The sequence below is a fragment of the Gopherus evgoodei genome, chromosome 7 (genome assembly GCF_007399415.2).
Source record: "Gopherus evgoodei ecotype Sinaloan lineage chromosome 7, rGopEvg1_v1.p, whole genome shotgun sequence".
NCBI lineage: Eukaryota > Metazoa > Chordata > Testudines > Testudinidae > Gopherus > Gopherus evgoodei.
Genome location: NC_044328.1, coordinates 111,801,109 through 111,822,501, shown reverse-complemented (window position 1 = coordinate 111,822,501; position 21,393 = coordinate 111,801,109). Strand labels below are relative to the sequence as shown.

General features: G+C 39.1%; 2 protein-coding genes across 9 annotated transcripts in view; both read right to left on the bottom strand.

The window, feature by feature from the left end:
* Positions 1-1,195: 1,195 nt before the first annotated feature.
* Positions 1,196-4,632, bottom strand: MRPS25 (mitochondrial ribosomal protein S25). The gene is made up of 4 exons (XM_030570764.1): positions 3,890-4,632; positions 3,506-3,612; positions 2,339-2,426; positions 1,196-1,612 (listed from the first exon to the last, which is right to left on the bottom strand). The coding sequence occupies exons 1-4, from the start codon at positions 4,021-4,023 to the stop codon at positions 1,420-1,422; spliced, it is 522 nt and encodes a 173-aa protein (XP_030426624.1). The 5' UTR covers positions 4,024-4,632; the 3' UTR covers positions 1,196-1,419.
* Positions 4,633-8,786: 4,154 nt separating this feature from the next.
* NR2C2 (nuclear receptor subfamily 2 group C member 2) overlaps positions 8,787-21,393 on the bottom strand; it is a 66,019-nt gene continuing 53,412 nt past the window's right edge. For 7 of the 8 annotated variants that reach the window (XM_030568228.1, XM_030568235.1, XM_030568231.1 and 4 more), the window contains one exon: positions 9,678-20,918. In XM_030568228.1, coding sequence (XP_030424088.1) covers positions 20,744-20,918 — 175 coding nt within the window. In that variant the 3' untranslated portion in view covers positions 9,678-20,743. Of the gene's footprint in view, positions 9,060-9,510; positions 9,628-9,677; positions 20,919-21,393 lie in introns of those variants that run through there. The other variant, XR_004001145.1, reaches the window with a different exon arrangement.

Sequence of the window (21,393 nt, the reverse complement as noted above, 5' to 3'; positions counted from 1 at the left end):
TTTTTATTGCTCTTCCCTGGACTCTCTCCAGTTTGTCCACATCTTTCCTGAAATGTGGTGTCCAGAACTGGACCCCATACTCCAGTTGAGGCCTAATCAGCACAGAGTAGAGCAGAAGAACTGATTGTTCCTTCCTAAGTGGAGTACTTTGCATTTGTCCTTATTGAATTTCATCTTATTTACTTCAGACCATTTCTCCAGTTTGACCAGATCATTTTGAATTTTAATCCTATCCTCCAAAGTGCTTGCAATCCCTCCCAGCTTGGTATCATCCACAAACTTTGTAAGTTTACTCTCTATGCCATTATCTAAGTCATTAATGAAGATATTGAACAGAACCAATCCCTGCAGGACCCCACTCATTATGCCTTTCCAGCATGACTGAACCACTGATAACTACTCTCTGGGAATGATTTTCCAGCCATTTATGCACCTACCTTATAGTAGTGCCATCTAGGTTGTTTTTCTCTAGTTTGTTTATGAGAAGGTCATGCAAGACATATCAAAAGCCTTACTAAAGGCAAGATATACTACATCTACTGCTTCCCCCCCAACCACAAGGCTTGTTACCCTGTCAAAGAAAGCTGTCAGGTTGGTTTGACACTATTTGTTCTTGACAAATCCATGCTTTTATCACCTTATCTTCTAGGTGTTTGCAAACTGATTGCTTAATTATTTGCTCCATTATCTTTCCAGGTATAGAAGTTAAACTGACTGGGCTGTAATTCCCCAGGTTGTCCTTATTTCCCTTTTTATAGATGGGCACTATATCTGACCTTTTCCAATCTTCTGGAATGTCTCCTGTCTTCCATATGTTGAACCTTCTCTTTCACAGCATCCTGTGCTCCCTTCTCCCATTACATGTAAGCTCCATCTCATGTCATCAATTCACTTCTTCTCCCCTTAAAGTGAATTACAAGAGCCGGCTTCTTTTGGTTCCGCTTCTTTGTGGAACTATTACCAGGGACAAGTAGATGTTTATAAGGTTATAGTCCCATTTTACTGTTGGGGAAATTGAAGCAGAACTATTGGGTCATGTCACCCTTAAGTTACAGCGCCTACTCAGAAGTATAGTTCTTTGATTAAAGGCAGATGAACCTGACACAGGGCACTCCCTCTTATATAAGCAACTCAGGATACAAGGCTGAGAGGAAGCTTTGCTGGACAGGAGAATTTACCGAAAAATAGAATAAGCTGAAGTTTTAAAAAGATTTATTTAAAAATATTTTCTTCTACTTGTCTGAGTAACCAACATTAATGGGTCCAACCATATCTACAAAAAGACCTCTTGTGAATCAAGAACTTTCATCTAATAACATGGACCAGTTTTTTTTGGCGTGTAGGGAGAGGCTATGAAGCACCTTGTATCCTATGTCTGTCTGCACTTTGAATGTCAGCAGAACTGTCTGATCTGTTAAATCAGGATGTGGCTTTTTCTTTCATGGCAGCTTTATATTTGCCAGTCATCTCTTTAGGCAGCGGTACTAAACCAGGACAGGGAATCTGGCCTTCAATTTCACACATACATTCACGCAGGTGATATTTTTTGGATCCAAAGGTTGCAGGATGAGAGAGCTGCTTTTTCTCTTGCTCCTCTTTTTGTAGTGTTTCCCTGGAAGAGGAAAAACAATTAGCTGTTAAGAAGGCTGTATTTCTTCCTCTCCTCCACCTGCCCCCCCCGTCTAAAAAGAATGGTGATGCATTTTTTTTTTCATACACCAAAGGGCAGCATCTCACATAGTAATGGCTGCTAGCAGCCAAACAACCTTTCTAGGACTGACTTGTAGAAAGAATTCCCATCCACTTAGCCTGGAGCAGCTTTACTTTGTCAATAGCACATTTCTCTCAGCCACAGGGGGGAGATCAGGTCCCCTTTCTTCTAAACCAGTGGTACATCAACTCATCTACATATTTGCCTAGTTTTACAACAGGCTACATAAAAAGCACTAGCGAAATGAATACAAATATTTCATAGATGATTTGTTTATACTGCTCTGTATACTATATACTGAAATGTAAGTACCATATTAATATTCCAACTGATTTTATAATATGGTTACAAATGAGAGTCAGCATTTTTCAGTAATAGCGTGCTGTGACACTTTTGTATTTTTATGTCTGATTTTGTAAGTTTAAGTGAGGTGAAACTTGGGGGTACACAAGACAAACCAGACTCTTGAAAGGGACATAGTAGTCAGGAAAGGTTGAGAACCACTGTTCTAAACCTCCTGGTTTAAGAGGCCCTGTCCACTTTCAACCCATCAGCCAATGCTGTGACATTACAGTTCTATCAGAGAGGAGACAATGACTTCTCAGGTTGTGAAGTATGTTTACTTACTCGCTTTTACCCAAGATTTTTTTAACGTGCTCTACTATCTCTTTGTTGCTTTTATCTTCCACATCAACCAAGACTTGCTCACCGCTGTCTGTAGAGGAAAGAGGTACAGAATAGGTATCAGCAGGTGACTACCATTTTGCATTAGACAGAGTAAATATTTGAAGGTGTAAAGCACCAGTAAGACTGTCCCAAGCAGTACAATGTGCTACCTGTTCCTTGGTCAGTAACCTCACTTTTGTATGCAGCTCTCAAGGGTACAAGCTACACTGTAAAAGGTGTCTTGGGGTTGGTGTTAGCAGGTAAAACTCAGTTTGTTGTAAACATTATTCCTTTTTACAGATAGGGCAGAGCTAGGAACAGAACCCAGGTCCTCCAAATCCCAATCTAATGCACTATCCATTAGGCCACACTGCTTCCCTATAAATGGATCTCATGACCAGAAAGCAATGTGGGAAGCCACAGCCCTAATCCATCAATCCCACCTATTCCTATGGGCTCGTGAAAGAGAGCCACTAGACGGCTTTACAGATGCAGTGTATGTACGATGGGAGGTCCTTATTAAGGGTATGACAGCGCTCTGAAGGGCGAGTGTGGTCGCAGCGCCAGCGCTGGGGGAGAGCTCTCCCAGCGCTGCACGTACTCCACATCCTCATGGGGTTTAGCTTGCGCTGCGGCACTGTTTACACTGGCGCTTTACAGTGCTGTATCTTGCAGTGCTCAAGGGGGTGTTTTTTTCCACACCCCGAGCGAGAAAGTTGCAGCGCTGTAAAGTGCCAGTGTAGCCAAGGCCTAAGATTACCCTTGTAGTAGACTGTTACTGTTCTGCAGAACAAACCCCTACAGCTTAAAATAGTGACACTGAAGTGCAGTGAACAGGAAACACCTTAGAACTTCTTTTAAATATCAGCACAAGGGGTGAGCCAGCAAGTCTGTTAGAGCACCCGCTAGTTGTATAAGGTGCCTCAGGTCTTTGCTCTCTCGGCCCTTTTAAAGGGTGAGGCTGCAGTTACCCTACCATAAGAAGTCCTTGGCAGTGGCACCCCCTGAGAATCACAGACCACATAAGGCAGCCAGGGCACCCAGTAGCTTATGGGAGAGGAGAATCTGCTCCGTCAATTTGGGGGGCAGGAGAAGGGGTGCCCAGCACTCCAAGATAAAGGCACTTACCTAAATAGAACCTGAGAAAGGGCGAAGGGGTCATGTTCTTAAACATCATGATCTGGACCCAGGGGTTTTTGTACTGAATCTGAGGGATGTTGAAAAACACAAATTTCCTAGGGGGGGAAAGAGCCAGAGTCTCTTTTAGCGAGCAAGTCAGTGTAAACGCACACAGCCCTTCTGAGGCCGGCAGCAACACCTGCCCCCCCGCACAGACAGTGCAATTCACAGCCAGGGCGCGGTGCCCCAGGGATTGGGGAACGGGGGGGGGGTGGTTAGCTCTGAAACCCCCCGGGCTGCACTCACTTGGTCCCCACCCCAGGGCCGGCGGTGGGCTACCCGCAGCCTTCTCTCCCCGGAGCGGGGTGGCGAGGTCCCCGCCGCTACACTCACCTGGCCCCCTCGCTCAGCTCCCCCCTGGTGTTGTAGTTCACAGTCATCACCTTCACCGCGCTCTTGAAGACGATCTCCCCCTGGGCCAGGTACTGCAGGGTCCTGCGGATGGGGAACCGGCCCTTCATCGGCATGGCTGCGGCTGGCACGGGCACAGCACGTACGGGGAAAATTAAGCTGCAGGGCCCGGCGGGAAGGGGGAGGAAACACGTGCTCTCCGCCCCTGTCGCAGAGCGCTACGGGAGACGTAGTTTGGCTGCCCCAGGCTGGGGAATGGTAGCTAGGCGATTTGCAGGTGCAATGGTGGGAAGAGGAACAGTGTGTGTGGGAGAGAAGGGAAATAATGCGGGGACCGGGCGATAGGGAGGGAGGAAGAATAAAAGAATTGGAGGGATGGTGGGTAGAGAGGGGGCAGCTTAAGAGAAGGCTGCAGTCTCCTCCCTGGCTCTCCTAATGCATCTGTTTGCTTAATGTGGTGACCGGATAGTGCTGCTTAACTGTTTGCTGTGGGATTGATTCAGCTGCCTGTTTGTATTAACATCACCTCTCATCAGTATTGCTTAGGTCACCAGGTGGGGCTCCATTGAGTTAACCCCAGGAGGAAATTGAGTTGGTGGCCTTAAAAATATTGAAGAAAACATTATCCAGCCTGGTACTTGGGCAGCAGAGTTCCCCAGCTGCGGGAGTGAAGAGATTCCATGAGACTTCAGCTTTGTTTCTTCCTTTTGTTTTTTCCCTTTTTTTAAAGTAAGCTTTTAGTCCTCTTGGGTGTGAATAAAAGCTTGAAAATGAAATTTGTGCATCTAAGTGCTCAGAAATCCAAAGGCAAATAAAGAGCCTACAATTTATGATTTTAAACAAATCTTGTTACTTTTGAGCTATTGGCAGGACTAGTGTCTGTGTGTGCTTGACTCATGATTTTGGAAAAGCTGGACTTGGCAATACTGATTTACTAGTAGAGTTGTTAGGGTTCAGTAATTATTACTAGCAGTGGGTTGAAGAAAGGTGACTATAATCAGTGAAAACCACTGAAACATCAAGACCTTGTTTTAGAAGCCAACAGCATAAATCGGTGACAGGTTATGCATGTATGTAGTTAACACACTTGTTTATGGGGAGGTGATCTGTGATTAAAGCAGGATACTATGATTAAAGTCAGGACTTCTGGGTTCAATTCCTCTCTCTGCTACTTACTAATTAGGTGTATGAACGGTTGAAACCACAGCTACTCTGTGCCCATTTCTCTACTTGCTTAGCTTGTGTGGTTGTGATCTACCTGTTCATAACACACTTTGCAGTTATGTAGCACTTTTTGTCCAACCATTTTGAAGTATTACTAATGTCTAGTAGTTTAACTGTCAAAATTGGTGTGGAAAGGGGTTTTATTCAATGTTATTTATGCAATATGAACTTGAGGATTGATACCCTTATCCAGGAACATTTCCATAGTTGGGTGTGGGCTACTGTTGAATACCCAAGCTCCCACCTGTGCCTGCAGTGACTGTGCTACCAATTGGATTACAAGCATTTACATGCTATTACAGTCTGTGTTCCCTTTGCATGGTTTAGAGTAACAGTAATTTTCCCAACTGAGGAGCATGTACTTCCTACTTCTACCTAGCACTGAGCATTAACCTTGGAAAACAAGAGCTGGGAAAAACCTGCCATCAGGCGAAGTGCCAAGAGATTCCAGAGCCCGCAATTAGGGGAAAGCTGAAATGAACAAGTTTATTATGTGCTAAATGTGGCCAACAGTCTATTTCTAGCAAACTCCAACTGAAAGGGCATGATAGTGAGAACACCCTGACCTCTGCTCCCATGAACTTTATACTTGGGCCAGATAGCTGAAAAATTCCAGTTCAACATGGGAAAATATGAGAACTTAAACCTTCAAGGGCTTTAGATAAAGAGACCAGCAACTTGAATGTCTGCTGTGTGGATTGCTAGTCAGTGAAGAGTTTAGCACAGAAGTTGTGAGTAGGACAAACAAGCAGGACCATACATAAAGTGAGCAGTAGCAATATTTTTCACAACCTGAAGCTTCTGAGTTGCCCTCAACATAGCAGTCCAGCTTTGAATAACAAAGGTACAGATGACTGTGGCTAGATCTACCTTGGAAGAAAGGAAGCAATATCTTGGCCAGCATAAGATAGATGATGGAGTTTCTAGCTTCTGCTGCTATTTGGGTTTGTATAAACAGAGTAAAGTCTGCAAGAATCACCTGATATTGAGACCCATTTTATAAATGGCTGGGCAGATGCCTTCAACTAAGGAAGTGGTTATTGACTTCCCCAGGTCAATCAGCAATTCACAGACTGAGCCTGAACTAAAAACCTGCCTTTTATCCATGTCCCTGTCTCTGTCAGATATTGAAAAAGAGAAAGGAAACAGCTCCACTGCCATATGAAGAAACAGACATGGAGCTGAGGGTCCTCTGCATATTGATTACCCCACAGACTATAAGCACCTCACAACCTGCCTATGTCTGTCCTGCTATTTTTTGAAGTGTTTTGAGATGTTAGCATGAAAGATACTATATAAAGTCAAATCCCTTTCTATATGTCAATAGCGGTTATGAGCAACTAAATTTGCTATTACGCTAATCCATTATGGACAAGTTGGTTTAGGCTTAGAGGAAGAAAGCAGAGAACACTGATACCTACACAATATTTTGCAATGATTGGACTAATTCTCTGCTTACAATGTAAATAAGGCAAATACAAGACTTGGGATCACCGCACAGGAGAGGAAGGATGTGGAATTATTTATGAGATATAGCTTTAAGAGAGTTGGAAGAGAAATCTGAAGGAAAAAAAAAGCCAGTTTGCGGCTAAAGTCAAGTACAGTGTCCCATGCATACCATGACAGAAGGCATGCAGTTGAATGGGAAAGGATGAGATGATAGAGGCAGGAGTAAGGGAAAACTAGAGAGAATTAAAGAGAAATGAAAGCTGAGATAAATGTAAAATCAAGATTGGGTAGGGCCTTGTAAATGAGGCCGAAGAGCTTGAATTTTATGGGAAGCCAAAGGAAAGATCAATGGAGGAGTTAACTTGGTTGGAGCAGGGGAATAGGGAAATTATTCTGGAAGCAGTGAGACCACTCAGTAAAAAGTAATAATCAAGGCAAGAGATGGATCAGGTTTCAGACAAGGATTTAAGCAATAGTTATATTACAAAAGGGGAGAAATTTGAATACATTAAAGAATATGTTGACTCAGAATTTGTAAGGAGGACATAGATACCATAGTATGAAAGCCAACATAGGCAGAAGTGACAGGTGTTAAAGAGAAGGGAATTTGGAGAGAAGAGAGTCGAAGAGGGCACTGGGTATATGGATCAAGAGGAAAGTGAGGTTGCTGTTCAGTTTGAAAAAAATGTCAGTTTTTGCTGTTTTCTATCATTCGCTTGTGTGTCTCCTTCATAATAATGTCCTATTGATGCAAATTGGATTTTGAATACATGCAAGAGTCCAGATTTTGCATTTAATTTCTCCCTTGCATTCATATGGCCACAAAAGGCTCAAAGGCAGCTTGCCGAATTTGTTCTTTTTTGAAATATCTGACACTTATTTTTGTTAGTGGCAAAACATACACCTCTGTCAAATATGAAGAATGAATTTTGTGCTTATAAAAGTGAGGGACGAATTATACTTGCAAGCCCAAGAAAAACCTTGGAGTCTTTGTGGATAGTTCTCTGAAAACATCTGCTCAATGTGCAGCAGCAGTCAAAAAGCTAACACAATATTAGGAATCATTAACAAAGGGATAGGTAATAAGACAGAAAATATCATGATGCCACTATCTGAATCCATGGTACAGCAACACCTTGACTACTGTATGCATTTCTGGTTGTCCCATCACAAAAAAAGATACATTAGAATTGGAAAAGGTACAGAGAAGGGCAACAAAAATGATTGGGGTATAGAATAGCTTCCATACAAGGAGAGATTAAAAAGACTGGAACTATTCATCTTAGAAAAAGAGACAACTAAGGGGGGATATGGTAGAGGTCTATAAAATAATGAATGATATGGAGAAGGTGAGTAAGGAAATGTCATTTACCCCTCCACATAAGACAAGAACCAGCGCTCACCCAATGAAATTAATAGGCAGCAGGTTTAAAACAAACAAAAGGAAGTAATTCTTCATACAACTCATTACCAGGGGAGGTTGTGACAGCCAAAAGAATTAGATAATTGCATGGAAGATAGGTCCATCAATGGCTATTAGCCAATATGGTAAGGGATGCTAGCTCATGCTCTGAGTGTCTCTAAACCTTCAACTGCCAGAAGCTGGGAGTGTATGACAGGGATCACTTGATAATTGCCCTGTTCTGTTTATTCCCTCTGCAGCATCTGGCATTGGCCACTGCGTGAAGACATGATACTGGGCTAGGTAGACCATTGGTCTGACCCAGAATGCCAATTCTTATGTTCTTAAGGTTAAATATAACTCTCAATAAATAATCTCATATGTTTTCAGATGGGAACTCTGAGAAGCCACAGAAAGATGAATATCTTTAGTGTCAAATTTTGCTCAACTTGCTCATAGGCACGAGTAAGGTGAAGAGGATTTGGGCCTTTTTATTAGACTAGTTTAAATGACCACTCCAAAAGGATACTTTTATTCAATGGGGAGAAACTATCAATTGTTTCTTTCTGAAGACAGGCATGACGTTGGTAAGATAAGTGCCAGCCTGGCCAAGGCCATAAGTGTTAGCTAAGAACAGACAAACCCATAGCTAGAAACCAGACCAGCTCACCTGTGTGTTAGTTTTGTTCAAAACAGGTATTAGTCTCATAAGAATATATTTAGTGTTTAGACTCTATGAAATGTTTCTAAGTTGCCGCGTCCATTAATCTTACTTGTAATGTCTGTATTCCATGCTACAAATAAATATAAAAGTTTGTTTTATAATTGTAAAAATGTCCGCTCTGAACTTATGAATTCAGATGAGAAGAGTGGCTTCCCTCACCCATCCAGGAGGACTATCAAAATATAAGTGGGCCATTGCAGGACAAAAACGTTGTTGATTGTCCCATCCACCCCTGGAGAAGTATGTGTAGAAGACATCATCTCATTGGTGTGAATGCGGGAAGAGGAAAAGAATAATAGCTATCATGAAGGTTTTTCATCACTTTGCTGTTTGGACTCTCACAAGGGCTGCAGCTAAGAAACAAAAAGGAGAGATTCCCAGGGTTGAGCTGGATTACAATCCTAAAAGGACATTCAATGCTGACCGATAACTATATCTCTGTCAGCTTTCAAATCATAGACAAACTAATTTGTGCATATATGCTGGCTTGCTTTAACCTGTAAATAACACTCTGATTTCTTTCAACTAGTTAATAAACCTTTAGCTAGTTTATTGCAGGGTGTGGTTACAGGCATTGTCTTTGGTGTAAGATGTAAGGCACAAATTGAACTGTGATAAGTGACTGGTCTCTTGGGACTGGAAGCAACCTGAATATTTTGTGATTTTTGGTGTAAGTGACCACTGAGTAGCAAGATAGACTAGAGAGCCTAAGGGGACTGTCTGTGACTCTCTGATAAGACTGTTACAGTGATCTAGGAGCTCACATTTGTTACTGGGTTGGTGAAATCTAATTATAAAACATACCAGCAGTTTGGAGTGTCTGCCCTAAGGTTATCACTCACGGTTGTGAGCCACTCCTGATAGCGTGACAACAGGGAAGCAGGTAAAACTGAAATTTTGGCATGGATGTGAAATGATCACCTGTGATTCAAGAAAAAATAAAGCATTTATAAAAATCAAAGATACATTTAGGTTTGTAATTCACTTTAATAGTATAAACCTCATTTCGGTAGTAGTATTAAGCCACAACAATATAATGCCACATTTAAACAGCATTTAATAAAATGCATAAGCTAATTCATGCACTGCAATACTCTATATACAAACACAACAATGCAAATTTCTCTTCATGACTGAAGACACTTATTAGATATAAAATTCAGATTAAAAAACTCATGCTATTATTTTTAAATGCCATCACATGTACAAAGCTGATTTCACAAAGAAGCTGTGAGAAAGCAACAGCTTTAACAGGTTTTAAACCTGAAATTAATGTAATGGCATAAACAACAGTTTTCTAAACAATGAAGAAGAGAGGTTTACAAAAAATATCCCAAGGAACTATAGTAGACAATTCCTTTTGTAACAGATGGAGTATTTTTGTAAGAGCTCATAGCTCATAGGTATGCCAAATACATACAATTATACAATGAAAAATGTGCAATTTTTCAATTCTAAAAGTGTTTGAACACTGGCTTACAATATATTTTAAAGAACAGATGGATTATAGGAAAAAATTCCAGACTTTGAACTTAATTTCATGGATGATAAAAAAACAAATATGCTCTATAAATAACATACTTTTCTAAAGCATTGCCCCACCTCTAACTTGAAATCTATTAATTCCCCTTTTTAAAATCTACAGTGTAAAACAAACTCTTTAAATGGATCTGTACTTGCTTAGCAGTAATAGATGTTTCTAGGAACAGATTTTTATGTGCAATGAGCCAATTACTGAGAGGTACAGAGCACCTGCAATGGGAATTGAAGCTGCTCAGCGCTTCTCAGAATTCGGCTGTCTCTGAACACTACAGGAAGCTGATTTCACACCTTGTAGTTCTTGCAAGATAGTACATAACATATTTCATCTATATTTATATTTAAGCACATTTTGTCTTTGAAAAGAGAAAAAATTCAAACTTGTGAGTTCCATAACCCTTCAGTCTTATAATATGGGCATTATTTTTTGAATTCACAGTTTAATTATTATTCTTTGAAATGGCTGCAATGCTGATCAACACCCCAATCCATTTCTTAACCTTAAAACATTTTATTGAAATAAAAAAGCATTTAAAGACATAAAGGTTGCCATTCTATTTGCAACAGAAAAGCAAGAATATTCAAACCTTATGATTGTCATGACACCAAAGGAGGGCCAACTTATGCAAGAAATTCTCCCATTGATTTAAATGGGCATTTTACATGCAGAAGGCCTCAAAAATTGGGCTTGAAATGTTAAAAAGATGGGTGTTTAACAAAGTCAATATTTGAAACAAAGTCTACATATGTTTATTAAACAGTATGGCAAAAAGGAACACATTCTTAGTATTCTTCACAGCAAAGACTTTACATCCAAGGCCCTGATCCTGCAAAAGCTTATGCATGTGAGGCGTTCCCCTTGACTTCAGATGGCAATGGGAGTTGAGCACATGGAGTGCTCAAAGATTTGGGCCCAGGATATTTACAAAATTATTCTAAGGGAGAATATTTTAACCACTTAAGTTACTGAAAGGTCTTTAGATCTTGTTAATTTTCCTTTCAGCTAACTTGGATTTACATAAAAAGTCTTGTGCAAAAATAATTACATTAACCTCAGAACAAAATGAATTTCAGAAATTCTTTGTGACAAAGTTCAGTGCTTCTCATGTCTTTATCAGTAATAATAGTTCACTTTTCTGAGCATTTAATTTCCATAACTGGATATTACTTGCATAGCTAACTGAAGTTGTTTTATTTTTTAAACTATTGAAGAAAACATTAAAAACTGAATCTCATATGGACAATTTTGTTCTCTTACCTATCTCTGACTGATCATTTTCTTCAGTCTGGTTTCCACTGATCTCTATTTTTATAGAAATAGAGCATGTGAGGGGACTGTTTCAGCACACTCCTCTCAGCCCTTCTGCGATAGAAACAAGGAATACAGTGTAGAGGAATGTAGTCTAATTCTGGGGCTTACTCTAATTTAAATTTCCATATAATTGGATAATTTAGCATACTGATTATTAAAAAAATGGACATTTTACACCCCAAAGATGGGAGGCATTGTCAATGCAGAGGAGGATCGGAATATTGTACAGGAAGATACGGATGACCTGGAGGACTGGAGTGACAGAAATGGGATGAAATTCAATAATACAAAATGCAATGTCATGTACTTAGGGATGACTAATGATAAGAATTTCTGCAACAAGCTAAGAGCTCAACAGTTGTAAGCAACAGAAGAAGTGTGAGACATGAGTGTGTGGGCTGATCACAGGATGACTATGAGCCACCAATGTGATATTGCTGTGCAAAAGGCAAATGCAATCCTAGGGTGTATCAGGCGAAGCATTTCCAGTAGAAATAGAGACGTATTTATGCTATTGTACAAGGCACTGGTAAGGCCTCCTTTGGAATACTGTGTACAATTCTGGTCACCCAGGTTAAAAAATGATTAATTATAATTTCAAACTGGTACAGAGAAGAGCTACTAGGATGATCAGAGGAATGGAGGGCCTCTCTTATGAGAAAAGATTGGAAAAGCATGGCCTGTTTAGTCTGGCAAAAATAATGTTGAGAGGGGATATGATTACTTCCCATAAATACATTAAGGCAGTTAATACTGGCAGGGAGGTGGGTGGTGAAGACCTATTTAAGCTCATGAACAATGTTGGCACTAGAAAAAATTGACATAAACTGGCCCTGAACAAATTCGGGCTAGAAATTAGAAGAAAGTTTCTAACCATCAGTGGGGTGAGGCTCTGGAACATCCTTCCAATATGAGTTGTGGGGGCAAACAACTTAATTTGTTTTAAGAGAGAACTGGACAAATTGTTGAGTGCAGCTTCAGGATTGCTTCTGACGGTAGGGGGCAGGCCTCAGTAGCCTTGGAGCTCATTTCCAGTTTATGTCTCATGTTCCTAAAATCTCATGCTTCAGGATTTCAGCTACCCACCTGCAGAGACCAGGAGAGGATTTCCTCCCACAATGTATTCTGGATGGCTTTTTTAATGTCTTTCCTCTGAAGCATCTGGGATGGCCATGGCTGGAGATGGGACATTGGGCAGGGTGGGTCAGGGCTCTGAGGAGGCACTGATCATCTCTGTCTCAGGTGCTTGGGGTCTAATTGATTGCCATATGTGGGATCAGGAAGGAATTTCCCCCCAGGACAGACTGGCAGTGACCTCTGGGTTCCTTTGCCTCCTTCTGTGGCATGCAGATGCACATCGCTTGCCAGGATTATCTCACTAAATCATTTCCCTGCCACTTGTGCACCTTACTCCCTACTACTCTTTGCCTATGGTACACGATAGTTTAGTTTTCTGTGGGCTGTAATACTTTGGTCTAATTTCAATTGTTGGATTTAGTGTGCAGGTGCTGGGGTGATGTTGTTGGCCTGTGATATACAGGAGGTCAGACTAGATGATCTGGTGATCCCTTCTGGCCTTAAACTGTATGACATGACTGTTATAGTCTTGTTGAAGATTTTAGAAATGACATTTATTGCACCATGCATTGCATTCTGCCTTTTACTTTATTCTGTGGGGTATAGTTCAAAGATATATGGCAGCCTTTCTTCTAATTAGCCACTAATGCAGACTTAAAGAAATCACTTTAAAACTTTACAAATAGACCTCTCTCAGAGGGCTTGAAAAAGCCCCTCTGTGTCTATCAAGAATATAGAGGAATATTTACTATTTTTATTTTATGTTTTCCCTTGGGAATTGTAGATTCTACTAACTCTCAATTGGATGGCTCCTACCAGCCATCAGAAAAGGCTGAGAAAATAATGTGAAAACCTCAAATGACAGATTTTTTTAAAAAGCACTGAGGACAAAGTGTCAAATTCAGCCTTGGTTTAGAAACAGGTAGAACTCTACTGAAGTTAAGGGAGATGATCCTGCTTACGGCAGGGCCAAGTCTGGACCAAGAAATTAAAATTAGGAAGGTCCTGATTAGCAACCCAATCATAAAATTTCTTTTAACATATAAAAATGTATGAATACATGGCTACATATATGTACATATACATACACACTTTATATACACTGTACATAATATATTACACAGAGCTAGATATGAATACATTCAAACGCACATACATACAGCTATGTACATATGCATTAGCTACACAAATGAGCTCTATTACTAAACATGCAGAAATATACAATGGTAGAAGGCACAAAGAAATATTTAAAAAAACTATATAAAAAAAATGGGGGAGGAAAAGCATGAATTTAAAGATCACAGTAATCATTTTCAAAGCCCTCACATAACCCAAATAGTAAGTTAGATATTGGGAAATATGGAACACTGTGATGTATTGACATGGATATTTTCTATGATAAATATAGTACATATTTCACAATAAATAGAGAGCCCTACAATAAGGAAATTATAGGCAATAGTGCTTTCCAATTCCAATATATTTGACTTTTTAAAAATTTTGTATGTGTATTCCATTTTAACTTCCATCTTCATTAAGGCTAACATTTTAAATGTTTGCAAAACAATTTCACATTTAATACTGATAACCATTAAGGTGGGTTTATATCACACAGGCTAAAAAGGGGATTAGGGCATCCTTAGTAAAAAAAATAAATAAATGTAGCCTTATTTCTAAGGGGCTTGACAGTCCTATAAAAGACACCTTTCAATTGACACAGCAATTTCAGAATTAAAGGGGGAACGTCAAACATATTTTTTAAATAGTTTTTGATTTTTCACTCCTCGATCTTTATAAGGCCCTCTTGCAAATTTGAAAGCAACATTTCTATTATTACTCAGTTTATCTTTCTGTATCTGGTAACTCTGACCTTCTCCCTCCCCCGTTTTGTATGAAGTAGAAGCCAACATAGCTTCTTTTCCTGGCTCTATCTGTGTACAAAGATGTACTGTGACCGCAGATGTTCTCTGCTACTATCATAGTAAGTCTATGCTTACACAGGGAGCCAACCAGGATAGCTGCAGTGCTGCTGCTATCAGGTGGGTCTGGTGCACTCCTGGAACTAAATTCGGAGATGTACCTGAGGCTACTTGTTGCTTTTCTTCTAATCTCTCTGCTTTTTCAGGGGTAAGAGAGGAGGAAGGAAAAACAAACCCACACTTTTTAAAATTTTCCAGACAAGGATTGAAAGAGAAAAATGTCAAATCAAATTAAGGAAAATAAAACAAAATTAAAAAGAAAATCCTTTACCTATAGGGAGATTTGAACCTGCAAATACTTGCTGATAAATCTGCATTTTAAGCCTTGGGGCAGTATTATTATGGCATGTATTTAGCTGTCTCCCTGTGTATGGGCAGACATCCCACGATACCAGCAGTGAGCAGCTGAGGCCATGATTGGAACTGTGATATCTGTTAATTTCTTATTTATGTCAGTGGTGCCTTAAATGTAAGTGAGAATAGCAGTGATGTCAGCACAGTTCTGAGAATCTAGCGTGTTAAAAGGTTTGCTTGAAGCGTGTGTGTACACATACCAATGCTAACTCCTGAATTGTCTGATATGGATTGGGTGCCCCATCCCTTTTGCTACTGCAGAAGGGCTTTTCTGATCTCCACTTGCTATAGGTGACTCTTTAGACAGACAGGCCCCCCTGTTCCCGGCTGAAATCCATTCACAGGGGCATTGTCAGTCAGTTCTTTAAGTTAGGTAATGCTTTTAAAATTCTTCCCTGATTAAAAATGTCAGTAGGTCAGGGAAAGATCCTAATTACCACTCCTTCCCATATAGAGGTTGAGGTAGGAGAATATTCTGAAAATGTTCAGTGTTTCCTAACATCATTTCAACAACCCCATTCGATACACCTGACAATGAAAAGGGGGCAGTTTTCATCATTACACAACCTCTACCAAAGAAAAAACATCTCATAATAAGGACATGCTAGGGACTGGTTAGCCCCTTGTGCAGCTTAGGACCCTTATGGGTTTTGCAACACTGGGAAATCATCAGAGCAAAGGGGTGCTCTGGCCAAGCCTCCTCCTACCCAATATACCGCAAAATATATACAGTGCCAAAGGCTTCTATGGGGGGCAGAGCAAACCCAGCTCGATTCCTGGCGCAGAATCTGCATTGAGTCAATGCTATTCATTAGCGGACTTTATCCTGCCCTACAGTCCATTTGTGTCAGGAATTACAGTGCAAGGGGGCTGTAGGTCAATGATGAGTCTTGCCAAAAATGTGACTACACAGCCAGCCAAAACTTCCATTGGCCAGCAGTCAGTTTTCTGCTGCATGGGGCCTTTATAATCTAAACATTGTCTACATTCTAACAGTTTTAAGATGAGTCAAAATCTGAGTCTGTGTCCCCCATCTAAAGATTTGGACTCTGATTCTCCTTTCCCTTGCACTAGTCTTACATCAGAGTAACACCATTGGCTTCCAAGGGTGATTTCTAATTTACAAATAGTGGAAGTGAAAGGAAAATAATCTAATCTTAATCCTGTTTGCAGTTTGACAAGTCAGTGTGACTAAGGAGAATTACTTTTATTTAGATTTTTAAAATATGCCTGTTTGTTTTAGGTGCATATACAGTAAAAACAATTACAAATCTTATAAAAATAGCCCAAATGTTGCATACCCAAATTAACCCTTCATAACTGTCAATAACCATTCCTTCATACCCACATACGAACTCCAAACTCACATCTTTCTTGAAAGAATGGGAAAACAGGCCTCACATCATACCCTGATAGTCAACAGACTTGGGAGTTATCATCACTTATTGCATTCCAAACAATTTCAGCCAACACAGAATTTCAGTTTTTGTATGAACTAAATCTTACTGCTATATACGGATGGTTAAGCTTGATTCACCATGACACTTCTATTGAGTTAAATACTCTTTTAAAAGCAGCACAATGATATTTCAGCAGGTTTTGAAGAAGGGCTAATTCTGAGGCACTAGCAGGAACTTTACTTGGATGCAAGGTTTTCTAGAATTACTATCAGGCTATGGTACTTTGGCTCCTCATTTTGTCAGATCAAATCTGGCCACACAATTAGGTTTGTAAAAGTAAGTTTTTACCAAGTTTAAGACCAACACAAATATTTCCAATAATTCTGTTGTTGTTATTTCAAAAGAAAAACAAACAAAAATATTCCCAATCTATATTTACAATACAAAAGTGCAGTCTTGTGCTCAGAGAGGAGAAACTTAAAGCGAAACTGACTAGAAACCAAAGTGAACCAGGCTAGTCTATTCTCATTGTCAATCCTTAAGAAATAGAGAGGGTACACAAACAAGCCAATAAATGGCAGAAAATAATTTACACCTGCAATACGCTTTCAGTTTTAAGAATCACATGCATTATTAGTAACATAGGCAAGGAAATTACTATTTGAACATATGGGATCAGGTCCTATGTGGCAGCCTAACTGTGAAGAGTGTTGGTCAGTGGTGTGCAAAGATGACGGAAAGCTCACCTTTGCACTCCTATGATCTTGGGAGTTGCTGTGTGCAGGCCATTCCCCCTGTGCTATGTTGAAACAGCACGTGAGTTGCAATGGCCACAAGGAACTGAAAAGACAGCCAATGATTAGCATAACGCAGGGGCAACTTGGTCATGCTCCATTTTCCCCAGCCATGCCTTTTTCCCTTGCTATCCCAGCCACAGGCGGCTGGAATGGCACAGGAACACCTAAATCAGCTCCATCCCTCTGGCAGATCAGCCTTATATTAGGATGGTCCTTCTGGAGCCAGTTAAGATGGCTCCACAGCTAGATGACCTCAGTGGTTTGGTGCAAAAAAGCCATACCACAATGGAGTTTAGCCCATAATTTTAAATAGGACAATAATATTTTAAGTGCCTCTTTTACAGCATCTCTCTCTTTCCAGCATACCAATTCATTGGCTCAATGTTAATGGTAGCTCTTGAGCAGCATGTGAAAAAGAAGCATGAAGCTTATTATCCACACCTATCCTATTATCTATAACTTGTATTCAAATAGCTGAGACCCTGAATATCTCCTAAACTGTGGGATCCACCATCTGCTGTCCAAATTTCTACCATCTAAACTGATTGTGTTAAAATCAAAACAACATATGATTATAGAAAACATTCTTTTTTATTAATGACATGGGGGCTACGTTAGCTTGGCTCTGACAAACCATGTCAATGATGCTACACGAATAGAGTCTTCAAAGTTTAAAGGTGGTAATTTGAGGGTTTGAAAATAAAAGTGTAATTATGGAACTGCTTCACTCTATCCATTAAGTATATTTACACTTTAAAAAAATAAATCCTAAGTATGGGCTCGATTGCAATACCCATACTCACACTCAGTAGCATTTTACTCTACATAAAGTCTTCCTGAAGTCCATGAAACTACTTGCAGAATAAGGGACGAACAGTATAGTCCTATGTTTGTAGGATGCATTCTATATATGTTAACAGAGCTGTGCAAAAATTCATCATTTTTGATTTATGAAATTTTATGCATAAATGCTAGCAGTTTCATGTGATTTTACTCCGCAGCTTAGTTTTATGTGGGTTTCCTTTTTCAAAATGGCTATTTTCACAATGAAAAAATAAACAATTTTTTGCACATTTTCAACAGAGAAGCCATTTTTAGTCAAGCCTGGGCTCATTTTTACCAGCAAATGAGACCCTTTACTTGAGAAATGTACATGTCCAACAACATTTTTCATGAAAACGGTCTCAAGTTTATAATAAAATTTGGAAAAATGTTGATTTCCAGTGGTTTACTATACTTTTTGTTTATGAATATTTCACACTCCTCTAAAATGCTATTTTGACTGTTTTAATTATTTTCACTATACAAGTCATTAAATATCACCTGCTAATCTTTTGCCATTAGCTCCCCCCCAAAAAAACCCGTTCAATGTGCACTCTATATTTTTAAATAAACAAGCAAAACAGTAAACCTTTAACATTCACTTTTGCACAAAAATGGCCATAACTTTTCTTTGAAATTCTGTTTCCAAGGCAAGTACCTTGTATGTTAAAATTCAGCCCACAACTAATTTCTAAGGCCAAGTAGTAAACCATTAAAACAGGGGTTTTATATCAGAAGTGCTGACACAACCCTATAACTAGTGACACTATAATATAATGGCTAAGGCTAAGGTCTGCATTCCAGTTGGCCTAAGGACGTTCAAAATATAGGGCCTCTTGTCACTTTTAAAGAAATGACAAACTTAATTTACGATAATAAAAGCCTAGGAAGAAGATGTTGCAGTATTGCAGATGTCTGCCTTTACATTGTACTCTGTCTATACCACTGTTCTTGAGAACCAAGATTTCTGAACTTTATAAAGATGGAGATTCTATTTGAGTTTAATGTACTTAGGAGCTAAAATTACATAGCCTTACTTATCAGAATGAGTGTTACAAATGAGAGCCTTACAATAAGAGTGAATTGTACCAAGACAGGACTTACTAAAACATTAGCAAGGAGTTGCTCAAAATCCTTGACTATAGTTCAGACCCTTTAGAGACAAAAAACTATCCTGTTGGAATGTTTCTAAATCAATACCAACACCAGAAACAAAAAAGTGCTGAATTCATTATTTATATTTTTATCACACACAAGTAGAAAATGACACTGCCATGTAAATTCATTAAAGTAATTAATGAATGTATGTAATAAGCAAGAATCAGCTTAATGCAGCTATAACTCTTCTGACAAAATTCTTTTTTATGAATTTTGATTGTTTAAAATATTCAGTGTTAATATTAATAAATTATACTAAAATAAATGCAATATTATCAGGAACAGGTGAATCCTATAAAACAACTTGATAGGTTACTACCCAAGATAAAAACAAAGATTGTTAGTATTCTAACTCCAAACAATCATCATTAACTGTAACTGCACATGAATGAATATAAAAAACCCAGCTGACACTCCAGTTTAGAACTGGGTCAGAACAGGGTAGGGAGCACTGCAAAGACAGGATGCTCAGTCCTGGGAAAGGAAGAGAATCTCATATTCTGCACTTATCCCTTAGCTGACAGCAGCATTATGGGCTCTAACGAAGTCACAATCATCCCCTTTGAATCCTAGGATGGTGAGGGTCATTTAGGGCTGCAGACAGAAGGAATGAATTTGGAAATATAAAAAGTATACACAGAGCCTAGGAGTGCATGACTTTATCTGAAAGGATTGCATCCCTGCCAGTTAATGACTGCTTTCCCCCATGATTGATTTCCCCCACAACCAAAAGTCATCCTGTTGGAATAACATCTATCATAACTGTGTAAACATCTATGCCAGGCAGGAATTGAAACTTTCAGGAATCTGAGTTTCATTATTACTATGGCAAGAAATTGGTATTCTGCCTTCCAATTTGGGCAATTTTTGTAGCATTTATTAATGCTGCTAATTATACTATAGTTATTATGATTATGTCAAATAAACCTCATTTTCACTAATTTAGCAGAGTTTAGTGCTAACAGTGTAGAAATTTGGTTTAAATTTCCACTTTACCATTAAATGCATAGCATTATTAATAGCAATTTTTTGTAGTATAAATGATTGTCTCCTATGGCCTTCACAGAAATTACTAGCATTTTGACCAAAACATATGCAATTTTCCATTTGCCCTGCTCATAAGTAAAATGTTGATGTCATTATCGCTTTGACAAGAAGTGCTTAGAAAGTGCTATCATCATTATACCCTGGTAATTATTAGATATTAATTCCAAGGAAAAATTTAAATATATACATACTGTTCTTCTTTTAGTAATTTTTAATACTAATCTCTGACATTATAAAACTCTATTTTTGCCCATTGTTAATTTCTAAATACAAAGCATGTTAAAAGTATGTTCAGTAATCTACAGCCTTTTGAATGAAAGGCATCAAAACACTCCTTGTGGCAGAAAAGGGTCCTAGTTGGAGGTGTTTTAATAGCTTTTTATACTTTGTCACTGGAAATAAATAGTCAAGAAGCAGTCTGGTAGGAAACAGGTAACATGTTGGAAATATTTGTACATACCAAAAAGTCATTTTTTTCAACTTATTTCTCTTAATTGTGTAGGTACTTGTTTAACTAAAATTACTTTGATCCATCAAGATGCATTGTTCCGACTATGCAGATGTGCCAGTTATTTGACCATTATACTCTGCTGTTTCCATTTTGAGGATGTATGGGATTATGCTGTCAATTGGAACATTTCCTATGAGGCCAGTAAAAAAAAGTTCCTCTGTAATATTAGAGCTCATCAGTCTAAGTGCTGGCAGGCGAACTAGAATCCGGGCTAACCTGGAAAAGAAGTTCAGGAGATTATGAAAAGGTATAATGCAAATAAATCTAAACTACTGTGCTGCTAAAGAGCTGGGCCTGCTTTTATTATTAAAGAAACTCATGGGTGAGAAGAAAGGCAATTTATGTTAATTTAGCTTTTCTGAAAAGAATGTCTATGCTTATTCTTCCACTTTGCAAATTAAATGAAAAATGCACAGTTCTTTAAGTCTACTGCCTTTGAAATTCCCAGTGTTATATAGCTAAGGACAATGTCTCATACTGAGTAATGAGGACATTTTCACATTTTTAAGAGCAAAATGCTTAATTAGTTTAAATAATCTATACCGCATCACTCTCAGTTGCCTAGCAACTTGTTAATGAAAAACCAGATAGCAAGAGAGGCATGCGTATGTATAAAAAAGGAAGCAGAAATATCTGAAAAGAAAGGGGAATTTTGAAGGGTCTGTTGCTCCCTCTTATGCTAGTCCCAAAC